Genomic DNA, 20,040 nt, shown 5'->3' on the forward strand with positions numbered 1-20,040 from the left:
GTAGTCCCGGTCTCTGATGAACTTGCCTCGCAATGTTTCGGAAGACACGTCGTCCTCTACGCACTCCCCTCTTTCGTCCGTTCTTGTTTTCGGTCGTCGCCATTTATTTCTGTCCATCACAGATTATTATGTGCCGCATGGACGCCTGATCTTCGGATGGCGTGACAGAGGGATTTTGGCGGGTGGGGCGTTTTTGGAGGGCGAGGCAGCTTTACAGGTTGATATGCAGCTGCAGGTCGATGATGAAGATGATGAAGAGGTGACATTTAAAAAAACATTTCATACCACCTGTTTGTCAGACGGATGTCTTGGTTGTGTAAAGCCGACAAAGTGGCATGCACTTATTTCATTGAATTAATTTGCTGAGCAACAGTATGCTTTACCCTTCGTCTCTCTCACACACACACACACACACACACACACACACACACACACACACACACATCATATCTCGGGGGTTTACTCTATTGTTGCCCTTGATAATAATCACTGAGTTGGATTTGTCCTAATGTGATGACAGAGGCTGAAAGCTGCGGGAACATATCGGCCTTGTGAATCTCGCTACAATTAGGAACATTGCATGGACGTTGGCTTTGTTGATCCAGTGTGGAGGGAAAAAGTGTCCTTTTCTCTACGGGGGGTCTTTATGCTTCAAGTCTTCTTCAATACAGCATGATGTTCATTTCGTACATTGTGGTCCATTTAGAGTCAAACAGACCATAAAGCAGGGGATGCTTTAGGGGCGGGGCTTACTGTGATTGACGTTTATGGTTGAATTTGTAAAACTAAACTACGTTGCTGTTGCGTCTTGTTTTAAGGGAATCCAATAGCAGCGTGTGCAGCACTCACTTGTACGCTGGAGAATTTCAGCTCATTGAAATGTTTCCCTCTTTCAGTCAATCTGAACGAGGGCATCGATCAATACCAATGATGTATTTTACTTCTGCACGCTTCAGTGTGGTATCCATGCACTTGATATTCCGGAAAATAATTCTCTCACATCAGCTGCACATGATTTCTTTCATCTTAGATGACTGCAGGGAATCACCTAAGAAATGCTGATGTTGACTTTAATTTGCTTTATGTACCTCACAAAAGCTGCTCCGCCTGTGCTTCCTCCAGCATTTCACTCTGTAGTAATCGAAGTGGCTTTTACTCCGTTGTTCTGCTCTCTCTGTAAAAGCTGTCCGACACTCAATGTCTTGACGATAGAGGGCGTAAATAATTCATCTCACGTGTCATTCAAAGTGTAACTGTAAATGTCAACGTCATCCCTGAGATGGAACTGAAATCAGGTTCTTTAGAAGCCTGAAAAAATGTCCTTTTAAGGTATTTATATCGTGGAAGGCCTTGTTCACAAACCAGCCTCTTGGTAATGAACATCTATGAAATAAATGATACATTAACAACACTGTTGTAATAATTATCATATTCCTTTTCAAGCGTAAACACAATCTGCTTTCCAGATTAAAAGATTTATAAAAACATAAAAATCTGAACCCCGACCCCCCATGACATACAACAATGAGAGCACACGGAGAGCACACGGAGGCAGAATCAGTGAGATCAGTGAGATCACACGGAGACAGAATCAGTGAGATCAGTGAGATCACACGGAGACAGAATCAGTGAGATCAGTGAGATCACACGGAGACAGAATCAGTGAGATCACACGGAGACAGAATCAGTGAGATCAGTGAGATCACACGGAGACAGAATCAGTGAGATCAGTGACATCACACGGAGACAGAATCAGTGAGATCAGTGACATCACACGGAGACAGAATCAGTGAGATCAGTGACATCACACGGAGACAGAATCAGTGAGATGTGGATCAGAGAAAGATGCTCCGACAGGTGAAACTGAAGTGAAGACAATAACCACAAATACAAACAAATAAGATCCAAATATCAGAAATGATCTCATATGTAAAATAACAACTCTTGAATTCAAAACAGATCAAAATTCAAAACATACGGATGTGTCTATAAATAAATACTACAACAAGCACAATTTAAATATCTAAGTGTCTAAATCTATGATTTCATTCCCACAAGTAAACTTTCAGAGGCTGCGGAACAAACTCGACCTGACGGATCCTGAAAGAAATGAAACTGCTCAACACTTTCATGGAACGGGCTCGAAATGAAGGACACGACCCGCTGATTGTCTCATGAACATGAAAACAATCAGTTCAACAATCTTCTTTTCAGCAGAACTGAGGGCAGGAACTGCAATGAGCTTGTGTTGAGCAGGTATTGCATCACAAAGAGGCTGCAGAGTCGGTGCGTCCGATGCTTTGACTCTTCATTTGCACAGTCATTGTGCAATCGTGAGATTTGTAGCACAACGATCTGGCTTTACATGCTGGTGTGTGTGTGTGTGTGTGTGTGTGTGTGTGTGTGTGTGTGTGTGTGTGTGTGTGTGTGTGTGTGTGAGCTCAGACACAGAGGAAACCTTCCACCCTGTGGTCGCGCTGCACCGCTGCATCCTGCTCGCTGCTCTGCCGGCTGCATCCGTCCCTCGACGCGTCTTCGCAGCTCTGAGTTTGACCTCATTATCGGTGTTAGTAGCTGCTGCACCTTCATCATCACCGTCAACACCATCATCATCATCATCGTCGCCACTGACATCTGTAGTATAATCACCAGCAGCAGCAGGATGCAGCTCAACATGCTGTTTTTTTCATCGTGATGCTCTGAAACATTCTTGCACCCTAAACTGTGTGTCGTCGTCGTCTTCGTCTTAATCGCTGCATGCTGCAGGGGCGTTAGTGCGTCGTGCACAAAAACTGCCTCCTCCTCCTCCTCCTCCTCCTCCTCCTCCTCCTCCTCCGGAGTCTTGTTCACCACTTCTGAGCTTCACATACTGTTAAGCGTGCTGCTAAGACGTGTGTGTGTGTGTGTGTGTGCAGGAGGACATTGTGCCCCCCCCTGTATGTGTTTCTCCTCTGAATATTTCAGAAGTGGGGGGGCTGACAGAATGCAGGCAGAAACAGACGCTGATGACCTCCTTCTCATCGCCGCTGCCTCCTTGATTTTTCTCTCTCTCTCTCTCTCTCTCGCTCTGTTCCCTCTCCCTTCCCTCCCCTACGCTCATCATACAGGCTTCCCCGCAATTTCTCTCACCCACTTCCTCTTCTCTGTCTCCCCCCCCATACTGTTTATCACACCCTCCCTTCGTCGTCATGATTCCAGCGTGCTCCCCTCTTTTTCTCCGGTTTCTTGCATCTTCTCCCACCTGTCTGTCCTTTCATCCCACTCATTTGCTCCTGTCTCTCATCATCTCTCTCTTCTTCCCCTTCGCTTTCATTCGCCCTCACCCATCTCATCCCCCCCCCTCTCTCTCTCTCTCTCCGCGGTGTTGCACTCATGCCTGTCTGTCTATTCCATAAAGGGCTGTCTGAGGCCTGTGCTCTGCTAATTAATTCGCCATGCATCGCCTCACATATCTGCAGGGTCAGGCAGACAGACAGAGAGACAGAGAGACAGAGAGAGAGAGAGAGAGAGACAGAGAGAGAGAGAGAGAGACAGAGAGAGAGAGAGAGAGAGCGAGAGAGAGAGAGACAGAGAGACAGACAGACAGACAGAGAGAGAGAGAGACAGACAGACAGACAGACAGACAGACAGAGAGACAGAGAGAGACAGACAGACAGAGAGAGAGAGAGACAGAGAGAGAGAGAGAGAGAGCGAGAGAGAGAGAGACAGAGAGACAGACAGACAGACAGAGAGAGAGAGAGACAGACAGACAGACAGACAGACAGAGAGACAGAGAGAGAGACAGACAGACAGAGAGAGAGAGAGACAGAGAGAGAAGGACCAAGAAAAGGGGACTCTCTCTCTCTCTCTCTCTCTCTCTCTCTCTCTCTCTCTCTCTCTCTCTCTCTCTCTCTCTCTCTCTCTCTCTCGCTCTCTCTCTCTCTCTCCCGCTGTTACATGTTACAGTGTGAACACAAACCGAACAAAGGGGAAACTGCAACATTGTATCATATTAAAGCCTGAATCAGAACAAAGCAAACGCCCTGAAACACTGCAACAAAGTTTCAATAACTTTCAGTGAGCAATACGGATGCGAGCACACGCGCACAGGCTCAGAGGCAGATTATCACATTTTCATTTACAATCAACCACACATAGAATGAGACTGCAGTTGTTTTTGGCTGTTTTGTAACTCCTCCAATTTGGATATAAAGAATGTAAGGGGCTTTTGACTTGCACTGGCATGCTTGGTGTTCAGGTGACGACGTAAATAAGAGCTTCAGACTGTTAGCCAGAACCTCACTGCACACCACGCACTGTGGCTTTGGGGAATCTGCGTTGCCAATCCAAGTGAAGCCCAGACACACATACTTTTCATCATATTTCCTCTTTTTTTTCCCAGTCTGATGCTCTCTCTCGTTTCACCTTGACTCCGCGATGGGCCGATGTGCTCCCGATTTGTCTGTGCAATCCCTTCCTCCTTCCTCCGTCTCATCTTCCTCTGACTCCCGTTCGATTTCTTCTCCCGGTCTCTCCCCAACGCACCTCTCCGTTCCTCTCGCCTCCGATTCCTCTCTCAGTTAGATACTCGTTGGGCTTGTTTTTATCTACTGATTCTGAAGAGTTGAGATCATTATTGTCGCTATAGATCTCATTGGATGATGCATCATGAAGTCTACTGCCAGCAGCACATTAAAGACATGTAATCTGATTGGTTGGGGTGATGAGGCATTCAAATGAGCTGATACATTTCCAACACTGACGCATTTAACTCGTCTGTGATGTGTTGCCGTGCTTCCTGTCTCGCCCTCGCAGCGGTGCCGGTGTTATATTTTGCCGTGATTTCGGTCTTGAAATCCTCATACGCGTTCATGATCATCTCCTGCTCGTCAGCGGAGTAAAAAGCGGCTCTTTCTTTGATTTTACTTGACATTGTACTGTTAGAAGATCATGGTTTCGGTGATCGACGCTTCCCCCTTTTGAAGTGGGACGAGCACGCGCAATCGTCCTGACCCCGATCGTCTGGTTCGAATTATGAGACTGTTTGAGAGGATCGGCCGTGCAGGAACCGAGATAGCCTGACATCAATCATCTCGTTAATGTAGGCTGCTAACAGGACATTTGATGGACTTGCTGAACCACTTACATGGCACGGGGTCCTGCTCTCTGTGCTGCTGTCCGCCCGTCTAGTGCAGCTTGATCCTGGACCACCATGGATCCAGGTCTCTGTGAAGACGTGGACTCAACAGTCACCGACCTCCCGCTGCTTTCATCCGTCTCATTGTTCTGCGACCGGGCATCAGACAGCCAGGAGCATGCTGGGTAGTGGTGGTAGCCTCAGGTCCTAGCTGGGTTAGCTTAGCTTCTATCTCGGCTCTCCTCCCTCTCCTCCCTGGGCCAGTTTGGTCCGGCAGGTCTGGCTGGTTGACCAACCAATGAACAGCGCCGGATACGTCTCTGGTAGAGACAGCGACCTGTCAATCAGCGTGTAGCCCCGCCCTAAAGCATCCCCTGCTTTATGGTCTGTGTGACTCTAAATGGACCATAATGTACTAAATGAACATCATGCTGCATTGAAGAAGACTTGAAACTAGAGATTGAGACATAAACTCATGTTTACAATGTTTACTGAGGGAATAAATCAAGAGAGAAGTCGAGTCATTTTCTCATAGACTTCTATACAATCTGACTTCTTTTTGAAACCAGTTTTAACTTCCATTCATCGTTTGCAAAAACAAAAGCCATGATGGCGCCGGCCGTATTCCAAAATGGCGACGGTGAAATCACCGAACTCGAGGCTTCACAATGGCCGTCCATTTCTCTACATTTCTGTCACTGGTATCTGTTTTCTCCTGTTGCTTTCAGAAAGAAAGAAAGTAAACTACTCCTTTAAAACAACACGCAGTATTCTCCGAGAACAAGTGTACAAATATATCGAAACTAATTCAGGAGTGAACAGCATGCAAATGTCCCAAGGGTTCATTTTGTGTGTGTGTGTGTGTGTGTGTGTGTTTAGTGGATGGTGTATTTGCCCTTGTGTGTCAGAGGTAGAACATACTCGAGGTAACGTGCGCTGCCATTTAACAGATTGAACATCTTGTTGTACGTATTGGAGCCACTGTTGATTGGAGAGAGAGATAAATGAAGCGTATAGCAGCAGTGGATCTGTTGAGACAACACTCTGGGGAGCTGTTTTCCTGTTAAACTATCAGAAGAATCTCTCTGGCATGGTGAAATGAGTGCTGCGCCATCATTTGATCTTTTTTTAACAACAAAAAGAAAAGAGTGTGTGATGAGGTGTTCTATTTTCCGTGCATTATTCTGCTCGTGAGTCAAAAATAGAAACTGACATGTCAGAAAGAGGCAGTGACGAAAAGCCAGAGGTGAACCATGCGCACACACTCTCTCACACACACACACACACACACACACACACACACACACACACACACACACACACACACACACCAGTTCTCACTCTCTGCAGCATTTCTTCAGGTTTCTTCTTATCTCTCATGTCACTCACATTCTTCTGTTTCTTTTCTTTTTTCCTCCCTCCACCCATCATCGTCTCTGCAGGGTTTTTTTTTCTTTCTTGTGTGTGTGTGTGTGTGTGTGTGTGTGTGTGTGTGTGCGTGTGTGTGCGGTGGAGTTTGCGCTCCAGCAGAAGTGAAGTGAGGGAAAGCGAGAGAGGGAGCCGGGTGTCATGGATGACAGCGAGGACAAGAGCGACGCCCTGACCTACCAAAACCTGCTGCTCCTGGGAGCCATCGCAGCGGCGTCCGCCTTCGTGGTCACCATCCTCATCGTGCTCGTCTGCGTCGGCTGCCAAAGGTGAGACGGGAAAAACAACAACGTTCTGGAATTGAAGAAGAAAGTCGTATCACCTCTGAGATCACTCTCATCCTCCACTCCTTCTTTTATGTGCATCCGCTCCTTCTGAACGCTTCCCCCTCCCTCTCTCTTCCCTCATCCTTCCATCCGTCCTCTCCGTCTATTGCTCGAGCAGAGTGGCAGTAATGAATGTTAATGGCCGCGAGTGTCAGATGAGATGAAATGATGTTTTGAGGACACTGAGGCCAGAGCCTCCTCAGCAGGCAGAAGCAAAGGAACGACCCCGGCAGGTTTTAAAAGAGGATCAGATTCTGAGCCAGACAGAAGCAATGGAACAAGCGTGTGTTTTCTGTTTTTTTAACAGAACCCTCGGGGACCAATCAGAGGCCGCACTGTGACTTTGTTGCCATGGGATACACAGATAAGGATGTAGAGAAATGTCAAAGCGGCTCACGTAGTGGAAATAGAAACCGCACTTCTGTTAAGCTCTAAAGAAATATAATCCACGCCGGTGATGTTGCAGCGGTTCAGATCCACGTTGTCGTGTACAAATGGAAAGAGACACCTGCTGCTATTGATTTCCTGCCATTGTGAGATCTCGGTCTTAATCTGGCAGAAATAACTGTTGCCATTCTTCATACGTCTCAATCCCTTCATGACATCTTTTTTTACCCCAAAGGGACAGTTCACCCCCCAAATCAATCTCACCTGTGATGCCAAGTTGTGGAGATATCTGCCATAAAGATGTCTGATTTACTGATTTACTGAAGAACATCCACAGAACTTGTTGTGAGCCGTTTCATGTCGGAACTATTTTCTTTTCACACCGAAACAATCTAGATTGATAAACAGCCCTTAAAGATGAGAGGAAGAATATATTTTTGAATTTTGGAGTGAACTGTCCCTTTAACTCCCCCTCCTGTGCCGTGTTATTATGAACATCTCCAAGGGGGAGCTCTCTCCATCTTCTCATGGTCCCCTCGGGGGGACGGCGGCCATATGTTTGCGCGAACAGGATTGAGTTCCAGCTCGCCAGAGCAGACGATAGCCGATCGCTCCGGTGACGAGGATCCGACACGACGGGCCACGGTCAACTCCTTACGTTATATTTAGAGCAACTCGTACGATTTGCTCTTTGCAAACCAGAAAGTGTCTATTTATGCAGCAGTAAGAACTCCATGTGATACAGATTCCTCAAACCCTTCAAAGTGAGAGACAGTGGGGGGGGGTAGAGCGGTTCTCATATACACACCTGCGCCCATCTCTCACCATATCAACAGTTTCCTACAGCTACAGCCTCCCCCAGGGACCACGTGTTGCACTCTAGATACGTTTCGTTGCACGTGACGTCTTCCAGAGGATAGGGAAAGAGGGCATCAACGTAGAGGAAACTGCAAAGTGATAATTGTGACTTTACTCGGTCTTATCGTGAAAAGAAAAGTTTCTCAGTGAAGGACGTCCTCCGCTTTACTCCCGAGTCACGCTTCCTGTTTGACGGGACGTTTTGTGCCTCGAGCCGGAGTCGGATGCTGATCGTATCTATCTGCTCTGTGTATGTTCCCTCTCTGTCCACCGGCTGCTGTTGACCTTCCTCGCTCAGGAAAAGCAAGAGCAAGCACCCGCCAGCCGGAGAGAAGGGGACGTCCGTAAATATGGTGAGACATGCTTTCATTTTCCTCCCCCAAGTCTTCTTCTGCTCTCCCGAAGAAAGTCTGGTTGTATAAGCAGATGCACGTACGTGCTGTTTGCGTGTCTTCATGCGCTGTGCTAACGCGTTGGAGCTTGTGTTGATGTGTGGCAGCAGGGTTCCCTTCGACACCCCAAACTCAACTCCATGAGCAAGTCTGACACCGGGCTGCATGAGATCAACCGCTTCCCCTGCAATGGAAACTGTAAGTGATGGGTGACGGTTTGTATGCGAGGATATCTGATACACGACCCTGAGCTGTTATTTCCGTCCTGCACCCATCCAACACTTTCTTTCTCCCCCCGCCTCCCCCCTCCTCCCCCCTCCTCTCTGTGCAGCTGTTAGCAAGAGCCGTCCAGCCAGCATGGACCTCCTGCTCCTCCACAGCCGGCGCTCCCAGACAGACCTGAGGCCGTCCCATGGGCGCCAGCTTCCCCAGATCCCCACCAGTCCGCAGGGATCTAGCCAGGGGGGAGGAGGGGAGACAGGAGGAGATGGGGGAGGAGGTGCAGGAGGAGGAGGAGGAGGAGGAGGAGCAGGTGTTGGAGGAGGTGTAGGAGAGGCTAGAAACCACACCTACACCGAGGTGGGCATACGGAACAACGCCACGCCCACCCACCGCCTGGATGACGGCCTGTACGAGAGTGTGGGTGTCCGGGAAGGTGACGCGGGCCCCAAGGTTCCCTCTGCCCCCCCGCCCACCTCAAACAGCACGCCGGCTTCGGTCAGAGCCGCCCAAAGCCCCCCCGCTCAGGCCAACGGGGCTCGAAACGGGAACGTGAACGGGAACGTGCGTACATACACATCCAAATCTGAAAACCTTTGATAAAAGTTCCAGCTGGAACCCTGTTGGAGGATTTGACCCAGAAGCCAATCTAAAGGGTGATACGTAAAACCATCTGTGAAAGGTTCCACCCAGAACCCCTGTTCCACAGAGAACCCTTCTTTGGTGTAATGGTTCCACCTAGAATCCTCATTGGATGTTGTATCCGCCTTCTAAGGGTGCTAACAAGAACTATCCCAGGTGGTTCTACCGAGAACCCGTTTCTAGAGCCCCACCTTGGAGGTTCTACCAAAAACCCTTTTTAGAACCCACCCTAGGGGGCTCTATCAAGAACCTGTTTCTAGAAACCCACCCAGGGGGTCTGCTGAGAACCCTTTTACAGAAAGAACGATCTAGAACTAGAACGGTCCTATGGAAAACACTTTTATATTTCCATCGAGAACCCTAATGTGGTTCTCGAGGAAAATGGGCTGATGTGATGCAACCCACAACAATCATTGCTCACATTCAGTTCTTTTTTTTGTGGGGGGGGTTCTGGATTGTGGATGTTCCCTTTTAACACCCATGCTTTCAACAATCTTTGAGGTTGAACTCTTTCCTCCAAAAGGGGGTTCTTTTGATGAAAAGTAGTTCTCATTGGAACCCGTAGTCTCACAAAGAACCCTTCAGGAGGAACCCGTTCGTAGCCCTGTTTTCTCAGAGTGTATATTGTGGTTAGAAGGTGAAGCACATTGATCAGACCCAAAATGATCTCACAAGCGGGAGCTGATATTTCAGTGTGACAGCTCCGACAGTTATTCCGTTGTCTGCCTGTAGACGGCACGCATCATCAGCGCGTGTCGCTGCGTTCAAAGAGCTGCAGCTGTTCGGCTGCTTTGACAATCATTTGTTTGTGACTGACATCTCTGGAAAGACAAAAAACTTTCTTTTCTCTTTTTTCTGTTTTGTTTTCCTCACAGGGCGGCAGAGGGAACGGCAGAGGGAACGGCGCCATCAACGGGCCGCCGGCAGGAAGAGGTAACGGTGCGAGCGGGGTCAACCGGTCCCCTCTGCCTTCCGTCAACTCCCTGGCCATCGAAGGTCCAACTACAGCCGAGTACGCTTCCCTACGGAAGTTCAGAAAGGTAACGACGCGCGTACAGTTCAGTTACGTGCAGTAGATTCACAACCAATGAACGGAAGTTATCATATTTAGAACGCGGAGCACCATAGTTTACTAAATGAACATGAGCAATGAACAACAAGACGGTGGACATTAGAGAGAATGCAGACATGAAGCTTTGGCTTCACTTTGTAGAACCGGAGGTTAGAATTGTGAAAGTTACGATGATGTCTACAGAGTTAGAAAATATGCATTTTAATGTTTAAAAACAACAAAAAGTCAGCTCATATAAACTTCCCGTATAGGTTTAAATACTTCTAATGAACTGTGGATTATGTGGCCTTTCTTGTTACTGTGTTTTCTTCTAACTGAAAGCGGTGTTTTCACCGGTGACTCATTACCTCCAGGTTGACAAGACGAACAGGAAGGAGAACAACGGGGCCGACAGTCAGTCCGACAGCCAGTCGAGTGTGAGCGATTCGCCCTCCGCAGCTCCGCCTCCTCTGCATCGCAGCCAGGAGTTTCCGCGCAAAGGCCCGGAGCCGTTTCACCTGCACTCCTTCCCAAAGGTACGGAAAACAACACCGGATCGATACTCTGAATGAAGCTCGATGCGTTGTGTGACCCCAACCGGCCATCTTTACCAAACTGTAGGTCTGCCTGCTCACCAGCAGAGGGCGCCGTCCACAAACAAACAGCTCCTTTTGACTCACTCGATGTCTTTCGTTGGGTTCAACCACACATTTATACTTTATCATTGTCACTAACAGTCAGTGTATGTGTGAGCATGCGTTTTAAATAAGTTCTTTACAAAGCATACGCTCTAACCCTGCTGATTAACTTGTGTTTTTTAAGACTTTGTCGATTATTTGAATCCAATCAATGGAGTCGTATGTGTCAGCTGGGACGTGTTTATGAACGGTCAAGGCCGCAGTGTTGGGCAGCTCTGAGAGGGAACAATGATCGGATGGTGACCAGCCTTTCCTGTGTGTTTGCTGGCACACATGTCCATTTTTCATGCATGTGCGTACTTTTATATATGTGTGTGTGTGTGTGTGTGTGTTTGGCAGAGCATAAAACAGGTGACTTTGTCTTTTTCGTTAGAGATTTTAAGTAGGTTGATACGGCTCTTTAAACTATTTAATCTTGGCTGTGGATGTCAGCCCAGTTGTTGACCTGACTTTTAATCTTTGCTTGTTAAACCCTTGATGTGTGTGTGTGTGTGCGCGTGTGTGTGTGTGTGCGTGGGTGTCTGTTTCTTCCGCCCATTTGCCTTTTTGCGCAGCACGGTGTTAGCGGCCACAGTAAAGAGTGGAAGGATGGATTATGTAAGAGCTTGCAGGCAGCCAAGCAGCCTCTGTGTGTGTGTGTGTGTGTGTGTGTGTGTGTGTGTGTGTGTGTGTGTGTGTGTGTGTGTGTGTGTGTGTGCGTGTACTCTATCAGCAGGTCTATCTGGCAAACAGGTAGCCAGCAGCCGGCGTGGGGATAAATAATGTTCACATATTGAAGCCATTCGCTCGCCCCGGCTTCTATTACTCACTCCCGCTGCAGGAGGAGCGTATAAAAGTTGAATCATTCTTGGTCACACATGTACGCAGCACTGCTTTCTCTCTAATTGGTTCCTAATTGGTTTTCAATCACCAGCAGTTATTAAAAAAAGCTGTAACCTGAGCAGTTATTTGTTTTGTTATTGTTTTGTTATGAAGTCCACTTCTCTTTTCTTTTCAGAAAAGAACGTAGTAAATCTGAGAAGGTTTCATCGTTTTGTGGACACTTGTCTTTATTGCCGTGTAGTTAAATGGGGTCAGTGTTTTGTCAGTCGATCTGTCAGTCGATCTGTCTGCCTGTCATCAGGCTATCTTTGGCTGGATGGATTTGCGTAAGGCCTTGTGGAGTTGGTCACAGTCCAAAGAAGGAACTGATTAACTCTCGTGGAAAACTCAACAACTCGGCCGGCATTCCTTGACACTTGCACAGCACAAACCATCCAGTCATTCGTTTGTAATTATTGTAGTTTAGATGTTTTTTTTAAAAAGATACAGACTTCAGTTTGATTGGAAACTCTTAACAGCAACACAGGAGATGTAAGTCGATGTCAGCTGAGAGCAGCTGAGGGGATCATCTCCAACGCCCCAGTCTGTCACTTACTGACACCTTTGTTTGGATCTTGAGAGGAGAAGCTCCTCTTGAGGAGCAAAAAGAGAAGTAAACATTGTAAACGTCTATCATTTTCATAAAAAGCTTTACAAGGGACACTTTTATGACCATAACCTTGTTTGGTCAATCATTTTGATCCCAGCAGTAGTGACCGAATATGATGAAAAGCAGTCAACAGTGCAAGTGTGTCATCTGACCTCTGACCTGAAAAACAAAAGCTCTCTTTCATTAACACACGTGCACAATGGTGGTGTTGATAAAAACACACACACATTCAGGCACAAACGTGTAACAACATGTTGCATCGTCGTTTGATTGTGTGAATTTAGTTTTGCACGAAGACTTCTGCATCATAATTGCGACGCTTCCCTCGGCTCCTTGTCTCCCAGGAGGCCGTGTTCATGGGCAACGGGGAGCAGTACATCTGGAAGCCTCCGGAGGAAGATGACATCATCACCTTGCACCCGCCTCCACTCCGCGCAGAGAGCTCGCAGGGGCACCCATCGCCCCCGACCGCAAAGGAGGTAGTATATGTGTGTGTGTGTATGTGTGTGTGTGTGTGTGTGTGTCTCTGATTTGTGTCTCTGACTGCTGAGCTTACTGTTGGGGGGGGGGGGCCCGTTTTATTTCTGCACACCGTCATAAGACCACCGCCCTGCCTGCCATACGAGGTCTCTGCTTACAGCCAGAGGTTACGTTACACGGCTCCAGCCTCCTCCTCCTCCCATCCCCCTGCCGTGACCCAAATCTCCCACTCAACTGCCCGTCTCCATCACTCAAACTCACCAGACGGGTCCGGACATCAGTATCACCTGCTGACGAGTAATTAAAGAGTAATTAAACCCCGGAGTTTTGGCTAGCGTGCCTCTGCACAAAATACCAACGTAATGCGTTGTTATCAACTACTATCACTAACTACTATCACTAACTACTATCACTAACTACTATCACTAACTACTATCACTAACGACTATCACTAACTACTATCACTAACTACTATCACTAACTACTATCACTAACTACTATCACTAACTACTATCACTAACTACTATCACTAACTACTATCACTAACGACTATCACTAACTACTATCACTAACTACTATCACTAACTACTATCACTAACTACTATCACTAACTACTATCACTAACTACTATCACTAACTACTATCACTAACTACTATCACTAACTACTATCACTAACTACTATCACTAACTACTATCACTAACGACTATCACTAACTACTATCACTAACTACTATCACTAACGACTATCACTAACTACTATCACTAACTACTATCACTAACGACTATCACTAACTACTATCACTAACTACTATCACTAACGACTATCACTAACGACTATCACTAACTACTATCACTAACGACTATCACTAACTACTATCACTAACTACTATCACTAACTACTATCACTAACTACTATCACTAACTACTATCACTAACTACTATCACTAACGACTATCACTAACTACTATCACTAACTACTATCACTAACGACTATCACTAACGACTATCACTAACTACTATCACTAACTACTATCACTAACTACTATCACTAACGACTATCACTAACTACTATCACTAACTACTATCACTAACTACTATCACTAACTACTATCACTAACGACTATCACTAACTACTATCACTAACTACTATCACTAACTACTATCACTAACTACTATCACTAACGACTATCACTAACGACTATCACTAACTACTATCACTAACGACTATCACTAACTACTATCACTAACTACTATCACTAACGACTATCACTAACTACTATCACTAACTACTATCACTAACTACTATCACTAACGACTATCACTAACTACTATCACTAACTACTATCACTAACTACTATCACTAACGACTATCACTAACTACTATCACTAACTACTATCACTAACTACTATCACTAACGACTATCACTAACTACTATCACTAACTACTATCACTAACTACTATCACTAACGACTATCACTAACTACTATCACTAACTACTATCACTAACTACTATCACTAACTACTATCACTAACGACTATCACTAACTACTATCACTAACTACTATCACTAACTACTATCACTAACGACTATCACTAACTACTATCACTAACTACTATCACTAACGACTATCACTAACGACTATCACTAACTACTATCACTAACTACTATCACTACTACGCTAACCTGGCTGGAGAAAACCCTTTGAAGTTTTGCGCCCAGAAGTCTATGAGAAAATGACTCTACTTCTCTCTTGATTTATTCCCTCAGTAAACATTGTAAACATGAGTTTATGGTCTCAATCTCTAGTTTCAAGTCTTCTTCAATACAGCATGATGTTCATTTAGTACATTATGGTTCATTTAGAGTCAAACAGACCATAAAGCAGGAGATGCTTTAGGGCGGGGCTACACGGTGATTGACAGGTCGCTGCCACTCCCGGAGACGTATCCGGCGTCTCTTCGTCACTTCTTAACGCTTACTAATTCTACCGTGCCTTCATGCATGAACTGCTGTCCTCCATCTACGTTACTTTGACATTTAACCAGACTTAGCCGCTTTTAAATTCCCGTTCATGAGGGCTGTTACCCGTTCCATTAGCTTATGCTAATCACTAATGCTAATAACTAGCCCTGAACATTAATGCTAATAACTAGCCCTGAACATGAATACTAATCGCTAGCATGCTGACTGTTGTTATGATTATGGTAAATGTTGTAAAGGTTCTGTGATATACATACATATCAACTTTTATATGTAGACATTTATGAATTTAAGTTTACATGCAAGGCTGCAATATGTGTAGGCTATGCTATAAATTAGCATTAGCACTAGCAATTAGCAAAGCGATTAACAGACTAATTGAAAGGTTAAAGGCTATTCTCGCAGAGTCGGGAGACGTTGGTTTTATGGGGCAACAGCTAAACTACATTTCAATGGCTCTGTTTCAACTAACAAGAGGGCAGTCGCATATTTATTACACAATATATCGAATTAAAATACTCTTAACATTAAAATATCAAGATTTGGACCTGAATCCATCAACAACAGCATACACGTATACGTTGGTGTTCAGCTGCAATAAAAGGTGGTTTGGGGGTTTAGTTCCTCTTTAATAATCCTGTTGCATTTATAGAGATGTTTGTTAAAGGTTAGCTGTCTTAGCCGACGAAGATAGAATGTGATCAGCCCCGACTGTCTCCAAACTGACCTATAGATCTGCACTCGCCAATCGCGTCACATAACCCACCACATCTGCCTCCACAGGCTGCATTTCTCCGCTCAATGCCCCTTTCGGCGCTGGACCCATAAGTTACATAACGTCCCAAGAGTTGCACGCAGTTGGGGAAGTTAAGGCATGTCAATCTGAGTCGATGGAGGTCCCTGAAATATGCCACCGTCTATTATTACTCTGTTTGACTGAGCTTCTCTCTTTCATTATCATCTGCATGAGCTGAGGGGAGTCTTATCGCCACGTCAATAACTGTATTGGTATATCTATGACTAAAGCTTGCGATCAACAAGTCAGAGAGTGAAAGTATTGTTCACAGGATGGAATACAGTTTTACTTTATGCCGGCAGCGTAAAGCAGCAGTTTTTAATCTGTTGCTGAAGTTCTCCTCTGTAAACCAGTGTTGAGCCAAAGAGTTTTGGATGCTTCACGTGGAGATTAAGGGGTTAAGTCGCCCGCTGCTTGGCTCATGAGTTGAACTCCTCCTCTGCACATTAAACTGGTACACAAGGCAGTTGGCCTTGACTGCATTCTGCAACCTCCATTTCTTTCTTTCAAACTTTCTTTCCTGGTTTTTTTTCTTCTTCTTTTAAAAAAAATCCAAACTCTTTCTCCCACTCGCTGTGTTTTTCCATTTGTGAGTGTGTTGTTGCCCTAACATGCCCAATATCCTTAATATCCTCTGGAGTTTGTCAGTTGCAGCCGTCAGAAGGTGTTGAATTTCCACTCCCCACCTGAAGATCTCCCCCCCCCCCCCTTCGTGGCTATTAGGAGGCGCTGCCTTCCTCGACCAATCACGCTGCACCGATGAACGTCGACCGCTAGCAGACCGTTTGGAGGCGTGCGCCATATTTGCTTTTCATAAAGATGCGTACTGGTGTGTTTCCGTGGATAATCGGCGTGTGCTGACAATTAAAAAAGCGACTCTTCTCGAAGCTTCGGTCTGAAGTAGCAGCAGAAAGGGGGAGGAGGAAAAGAAACAAACACACAATGCACAGGCTTCCTCAACAGCTGCAGCCCCAGTTATGAAATCCCCATCATCTTGTGACTTCCTTCCTCTGCTGCACAGAGCTGCAAATTCTGTGTGCACAAATGCACACACACACACACACTGCACACTGTGTGCACACGCTTGTAAGCATGTAGGCCAGGAGTCTTTTGTTTATCCAAAAAGGTCGCACAAGAGTTTATGCGGGGGCGGGGTATGTGGGTCACTGGAGGTCTTAAAGAGAGAGAGAGATATTGACAATAACAGTGTTTTACACTCATATTTCTGCAGCTTAATTTATGTTATATTTTCTGGAACGAAAGACAAACATGAAAGGGAAGTCGAGGCGAGCGCACAGAAAACATGGCCATTGTATCTGCGCTCTCAGGATTCGTTGTTTTGGGAGTGGAAAAATGCTGATCTGTGTGTGTGTGTGTGTGTGTGTGTGGGAGAGAGAGTTTGCATAGCCAATGTTACTCAGGGCCACTCGAGCAGAGCTGCTGATCTGGGTGTGAACACGGAAGGTAAACATTGCCATGTCCCACAATCCTCTTGCTCTTCTGCTCACCTCGTGGAATTTCGACACAGTAACGCCAAAGGTCACAGCTCAGGTTTTATTCCCCCACAAGACCTGCTCGCACATTGTGAGCCTCATCGTACGCGGTCAGACATACCACACATGCACATTTACAGTAAGGCCTCATTTAAAAGGCAAACGACATCACGAAGCGAAGTCCAGCCGCCTGGCACGGGCAGCTGGCCGTGGTCCAGATCTTTCACACCAGAGCCTGCTGTTCCTGCTGCCACAGTTCGTCCACCGCTAAACTCTGTCACTCTGCCGAGACCTCAACAGTCTGATAACACGGTTTACTTATCCTGCTTTGTCGAAATAGGTCAGGTTACAGTCAACACACATACGCGGACTGCTGCACACACACACACACACACACACACAGACACCCTCGCGATCCATGCTCACTCCAAATTACAAGCATTGTATTCTCTCATTTTCACATATTGGACATTTATGTCTGATATACATGCAGTCCGTTTTTTATTCTATTTTATTTAAATCAACTAGTTGAATACAACTAGTCCATACAATCGTATGAGTGTTGGTCAACTAAGAATTTCTTCTGCAATCCTTAAAGCAGAATAAGAAACGTTTCCCAGTTATGTTTGCAGAAATAAATGTAACAAAGATTTCAGTCCTGGTTGATTGAGATGTCTGTCGAGTGAAAAGAAAGGAACTATGTTTAAGAGATTAGCGGTCTGGAGTCTTAAACTACATACTAACATGCTTTTTTGTGAGTATGGACTCACAAAAAAGCATGTTAGTATGTAGTTAAATTTTTGTGTATATTCAATGGAGAAAAAGTGTAATACAGCATTCTTTTCTGGGAATGTCGCCTCAGACACCAGTTCGCAATACTGCAAATATATAAATATAGCAATACTTTCATCAGTCGGCCTCCTTCGGCAATAAATAGTGACTTAACAGACATTTATCTCAATTAAAATCTTGCCACATTAAAAGTGGAACGCATGCACTACGGTGTTGTCTATATGTACGAGTTGTGGCTGCAGACAATCACTCGTAGAAACAAGCCGTGAATGAAGCGGGAGCTGCCACACACACACAGACTGTAGGCCATGATCGTACTGTTCAGTGACCTTTACTCTGCTCTCCCCCTGTATGCCTTCTCAGATCGCAGACACCTACTCCATCGTGTGTAAAACCCAGAAGAAGAAACCGCCGATGGAAAACAACGGATCGAAGACCCTCCCGCGCTCCTTCGGCGGAGGTTCCCGGGGCCGAGGCCGAGGCGTCCAGCAGGGCCAGGCGCGCTCCCAGGAGGAGCCCTGCTACGAGCCGGTGGGAGACAGGTCCTGGTCCGCGTGTGCGACCGCCGAGTCCGACCCGGCGTACGCCACCATCGACAGCCACCGGAAACGGGAGCAGGCGGGAACCAATAATGGCACGGCTGGAGGTTCTGCCACTCTGAAGAGGAAGAAGCAGCCGCCGAAGCCGCCGCAGCCGCCGCAGCTGCCACAGACACCGCAGCCGCCGAAGCCGCCGAAGCCGCCGCAGCTGCCACAGACACCGCAGCCGCCGAAGCCGCCGCCGAAGCCGCTACAGCTGCCGCAGCCGCCACAGCCGCCACCGCAGCCGCCGCAGCCGCCGCAGCCGCCGCAGCCTCCGCAGCTGCCGCAGCCGCCGCAGCCGCCGCAGCCTCCACAGCCGCTGCAGCAGGAGCAGGCAGCACCTGTGCCGCCTCAGGGCTCAGGACCCCCCGCCCCGCCTACTAGAGGCCCGCCCGGTGGGGAAAACTTCTATGAGACCATCAGCGATGTGAAACAAGGGGCCACCAGCTCCAGCACCACCACCATCTTCACCTTCAATGACGGGATGGAGATGTACGTCACCGGCCTGTAGCTGGCTGGCAGGCGGATCGGACTCGGGACCCACTGGAGTCATTAACAGGGACCCTCCTGTTCACCGGCCAACCGGCTGCTGTACATAGAAACTAGGCCCCTCTGCAGACAAACATCATGAGGATCCATTTTGTGATGACATCAGGTACAAACAGGGTCTTAATCCAGGTTCAGGCTTCCCCTTGATTGGTCTGTGCTTCAGAACCAGCCTCGGCCTAATCCAGCCCAAATATGGACCAAATATGTTTCAACAAAAAAAAAAAAAAGAAGAGAAATCTGGAATCTTCAACCTACTGTGTCCCTGATCATAATCACCCATTTGTGCATCATTTTCCATAATATCTTTATTTTTATATGAACACTGTACTCTCTAAAGAGTATGTGGTGTAACTCACATCCTGAGAAGAACTCACATCCTGAGAAGAACACTTTAATATATATATATATATATATATATATGTGTATATATATATATATGTGTATATATATATATATATATGTGTGTATATATATATATATATACACATATATATATATTCTTATATGTTCCTCTCAGGATGTGAGTTATTCTCAGGATGTGAGTATATATATATATATATATATATATATATATATATATATATATATATATATATATATATATATATATACATATATGTATATATATGTATATATATATATATATATATATATATATATACATATATATATATGTATATATATATATATATATATATATGTATATATATGTATATATATATATATATATATATATATATATACATATATATATATATGTATATATATATATATATAT

At 46.0% G+C, this 20,040-nt stretch overlaps 1 protein-coding gene across 1 annotated transcript in view; it reads left to right on the forward strand.

The window, feature by feature from the left end:
- Positions 1–19,323, forward strand: part of LOC306780938 (uncharacterized protein) — a 38,079-nt gene extending 18,756 nt beyond the window's left edge. The window contains exons 2-10 of the mRNA XM_079273488.1: positions 6,559–6,813; positions 8,414–8,468; positions 8,615–8,705; positions 8,839–9,290; positions 10,244–10,408; positions 10,794–10,955; positions 12,933–13,067; positions 18,496–18,807; positions 19,021–19,323. Coding sequence (XP_079129614.1) covers positions 6,686–6,813; positions 8,414–8,468; positions 8,615–8,705; positions 8,839–9,290; positions 10,244–10,408; positions 10,794–10,955; positions 12,933–13,067; positions 18,496–18,807; positions 19,021–19,224 — 1,704 coding nt within the window. The 5' untranslated portion in view covers positions 6,559–6,685 and the 3' untranslated portion in view covers positions 19,225–19,323. The remainder of the gene's footprint in view (positions 1–6,558; positions 6,814–8,413; positions 8,469–8,614; positions 8,706–8,838; positions 9,291–10,243; positions 10,409–10,793; positions 10,956–12,932; positions 13,068–18,495; positions 18,808–19,020) is intronic.
- Positions 19,324–20,040: the final 717 nt, after the last annotated feature.

This window comes from Melanostigma gelatinosum (genome assembly GCF_949748355.1).
Source record: "Melanostigma gelatinosum genome assembly, chromosome: 8".
Lineage (NCBI taxonomy): Eukaryota > Metazoa > Chordata > Actinopteri > Perciformes > Zoarcidae > Melanostigma > Melanostigma gelatinosum.